Source organism: Sinocyclocheilus rhinocerous, unplaced genomic scaffold (genome assembly GCF_001515625.1).
Source record: "Sinocyclocheilus rhinocerous isolate Xijiao unplaced genomic scaffold, SAMN03320098_v1.1 scaffold1413, whole genome shotgun sequence".
In the NCBI taxonomy this organism is placed as follows: domain Eukaryota; kingdom Metazoa; phylum Chordata; class Actinopteri; order Cypriniformes; family Cyprinidae; genus Sinocyclocheilus; species Sinocyclocheilus rhinocerous.
This window is the reverse complement of record NW_015639297.1, coordinates 630975-634958: the sequence shown is the minus strand read 5'-3', so window position 1 is coordinate 634958 and position 3984 is coordinate 630975. Positions and strand designations below refer to the sequence as shown.

The following is a 3984-nucleotide window of genomic DNA, read 5'->3' as shown; positions in this document are numbered from 1 at the left end:
CCCACCCCCCACTCCGCGCAGAGGCTCAGAGAGAACCGCAGAACTGCCGACAGCTGCCGTGAAAATGAGCTCTAATGATCTGACAGGGCCACTCTACTGAGTTCTGCTAAATTTATCTCCTGGGAACATACAGAGGGATGCTTTCCAACAATGTAAGAAAAGATTTGTATATTTAGGCCATCTGTCAAGAATCAAATTGTTAATTGGAAGAGAGGAAAGTCTATTTATGTAAAAATTGGCATCGGAACTTTCAAAGCATTGCGGCCATCGTATCTCCACTGTTTACGCTAGGACTTTTAGAGGAATGTTTGACCCAAAAATGAAAATTACGTGATTTACTCACCGTCATTACATTTCAGACTTTCTTTCTTACATGGAACACAAGGAGACATTGTGAACAATGTACAGTTTGTTCTTTGACTCCAACCGTCATGTGCTTTTAGATGCTCAAAAGCCTCGTGGAAAAATAAATCTGACTACTAAAATTCTTATTTTAGAATTATGTTGTGTTTTATAAAAGACATAAACTCATATGATTTTTACACAACATGGGGATGAATAAATGATGAAAATTTTCATTTCTGGGTGAACTACTCCTTTAAATAATGAATGGAAAGGAGATACTGCACTGCATTGAAATACTGACCACTGAGTGAGTTTGAGTTAGTGTTGCAGTTGATTGTTTACCTTTATATGGTGTATCTTACCGTGATATATGTCTTGCAGTGAACCTCCCCCACAGTATTCCATACATATCCATAATTTATCCCTCCTGAAAAGCCAGAGAAAGAAAAACACCAACAAATTATATTTCAATCGATGTGTCTCGAAATAGTCCCCTGGCAGCCCCATAGGGAGAGTGAAAGGATGCACACTTTTCTGGGTCATGACACAGCAAGCAGGAGACAGAGTCATAAGTCACAAGCAACCTGCTTTAATCAAAAACACCCTTCTCTTTTTCTCTGAGGTGCCTTGCACTAATGTCTAGACTAATATTTAAGAGATATACTGCTGAACAGAGACAAACCACACTCGAGCTGCCTATAGCTATAAGGAAGACCAAAACAACATTCTTTGAAATTAGAGAATTCAAGTGAAGTTTTAGATGTTAGGTGCTTTTAGATTCAAACTTTACAACAAATAAAAATAGGCTATATATATAAAAATATTTACATATGTTCGAATGTTTGTTTGGGGTCAGTAAGATTTTAATTTAATTTTATTGTATTTTATTTTATTTACATTTTATTTTACAGTTTCTTATGCTGACTAAAGCTACATTTATTTGATCAAAATCACAGTAATATTACAGTTTACAATTTAAAACAACTATTTTCTCAAAGAGACGATGCTTAAACAGTTGTGCTGCTTAATTTTTTGTGGAAACTGTGATACATTTTTTCAGGATTTTTGATGAATAGAAAATTTAAAAGTACATTTATTTAAAACAGAAAACTTGTTTTAACATTATAAATGTCTTTACTGTCACATTTGATCAATTAATGGTCAACTAATTAAAAAAAGTATTAATAATAAAAAAAAACTAACCCCAAACATTTGAATGGTAGTGTATATATAAACAGAAAAAGTTCAATAGAAGATATATTGACATATAACATCTATTATATGCTGCTGATTCCAACAGAAAATAATTTTCCCTCAGTTTGTAACAACAAATGAGACATCGTACCATTATAAATGTTAAAATGTACTATTTAACAGCCATGGAATAACCAAAAGATCTTAACATTAGGTTCTACATGTTTATAAGAGACTACCGTAATAGAATCATATCAATTGTTTACACAGAGGAAAAATACACCTACAGGAATTATGTCACGTATGCATTAGACAATGTTCACCAAGAAATTACCTAGAAAAATGACAACCTTCACATTTCTGCTTTTAAATCTTCTAGAATGTCTTGCCCCACAGACCTCCATTGTTCGTGCATCAACATAAACACAATTTTGGTTGTTCTACAAACTGAGGGATGTGTTAAAATTATCTATCACTGTAGCTTAACTTTCTACTGTAGCTAGAATATTGTAGCTCCATGGTGGGCTATGATGGTGTCATGTACCACGAAACGTTAAGAAAACATCATTTTGTCAATGCTAAAGTCCTACTTGTCGTCCCCATGATCAAATGAGATCTACACCCTTGATTGATTCCTGAATTTTAGATGATCTAGCTAGGTCTAAGCCTGGCCACGAGGCATAGGTTGTACAATTAGCAGAAACAGAGGTGCTGCAGTCACAGCGGATGTTCCTGCAGTGCAGCTGAGAGACTCAACCAACAGAGCACACTGTCAACTCAACAGCCTTACGGGAATAGGAACTGACAGAGCAGGAGGAGAGAGAGAGTGAAGGAAGGGGTAAGTGAAGGAGAGAGCGGAGAACAGTAAAAGTGTGGTCAGGAAAGTGGTCATTGCTATACCTTAAGTAACTACCGAAATAGGCCACAATGTTAGAGTGCTTGCAGAAAAAACTAACCCCAAACATTTGAATGATAGTGTATATATAAACAGAAAAAGTTCAATAGAAGATATATTGACATATAACATCTATTATATGCTGCTGATTCCAACAGAAAATCATTTTCCCTCAGTTTGTAACAACAAATGAGACATCGTACCATTATAAATGTTAAAATGTACTATTTGACAGCCATGGAATAACCAAAAGATCTTAACATTAGGTTCTACATGTTTATAAGAGACTACCGTAATAGAATCATATCAATTGTTTACACAGAGGAAAAATACACCTACAGGAATTATGTCACGTATGCATTAGACAATGTTCACCAAGAAATTACCTAGAAAAATGACAACCTTCACATTTCTGCTTTTAAATCTTCTAGAATGTCTTGCCCCACAGACCTCCATTGTTCGTGCATCAACATAAACACAATTTTGGTTGTTCTACAAACTGAGGGATGTGTTAAAATTATCTATCACTGTAGCTTAACTTTCTACTGTAGCTAGAATATTGTAGCTCCATGGTGGGCTATGATGGTGTCATGTACCACGAAACGTTAAGAAAACATCATTTTGTCAATGCTAAAGTCCTACTTGTCGTCCCCATGATCAAATGAGATCTACACCCTTGATTGATTCCTGAATTTTAGATGATCTAGCTAGGTCTAAGCCTGGCCACGAGGCATAGGTTGTACAATTAGCAGAAACAGAGGTGCTGCAGTCACAGCGGATGTTCCTGCAGTGCAGCTGAGAGACTCAACCAACAGAGCACACTGTCAACTCAACAGCCTTACGGGAATAGGAACTGACAGAGCAGGAGGAGAGAGAGAGTGAAGGAAGGGGTAAGTGAAGGAGAGAGCGGAGAACAGTAAAAGTGTGGTCAGGAAAGTGGTCATTGCTATACCTTAAGTAACTACCGAAATAGGCCACAATGTTAGAGTGCTTGCAGTCTTTCATCATGATTATTTCCTGCTGAACCACTGCGAAGTCCTCGCCTGTCGAAGGAACACACAGAGAGATGGGGACAAGGTGAGAAATTACCAGCAACAATCCAATGAGTTACTCAGACAGTTACTCAGCTATTTCATTTATGTCAATGAAAAAAAGTTAACCAATTTGTGCAACATTTTGGAATCTACCATGATTTCATTATGATATTCTTTTGAGTATCATGTAAAACATATAGTAAAACATATAGTACCATGGTTTATATGAAAGGACAAAGGTATTACAACCTGATACCATCACATCAAGTTTTACTCTGTTAACCAGCCGAAAATAATAAAAACAACTATATTTGATTACTTACAGTAATATATGCACCACTAGCATCACAAAAATTGCAGTTATCTGTTTTAAACAGGTTTATAATACACATATCACCATGTGGGAATTTATAATGTATGAACTAAACTAAACTAAAATAAGTAAAATAAATAAATACAAATTAATATAAATATTTTTAAAATGCAATATATATATATATATATATATATATATAA

The 3984-nt window shown here is 35.3% G+C and overlaps 1 protein-coding gene across 4 annotated transcripts in view; it reads right to left on the bottom strand.

Annotated features, from left to right (window-relative positions):
• Window positions 1–3984, bottom strand: part of LOC107751124 (mitogen-activated protein kinase kinase kinase kinase 3-like) — a 91279-nt gene that overhangs the window by 56390 nt on the left and 30905 nt on the right. For all 4 annotated transcript variants that reach the window (XM_016566733.1, XM_016566734.1, XM_016566736.1 and 1 more), the window contains exons 3-4: window positions 3387–3477; window positions 708–772 (exon numbers count right to left, since the gene is read on the bottom strand). In XM_016566733.1, the coding sequence (XP_016422219.1) occupies window positions 708–772; window positions 3387–3477 (156 nt within the window). The remainder of the gene's footprint in view (window positions 1–707; window positions 773–3386; window positions 3478–3984) is intronic.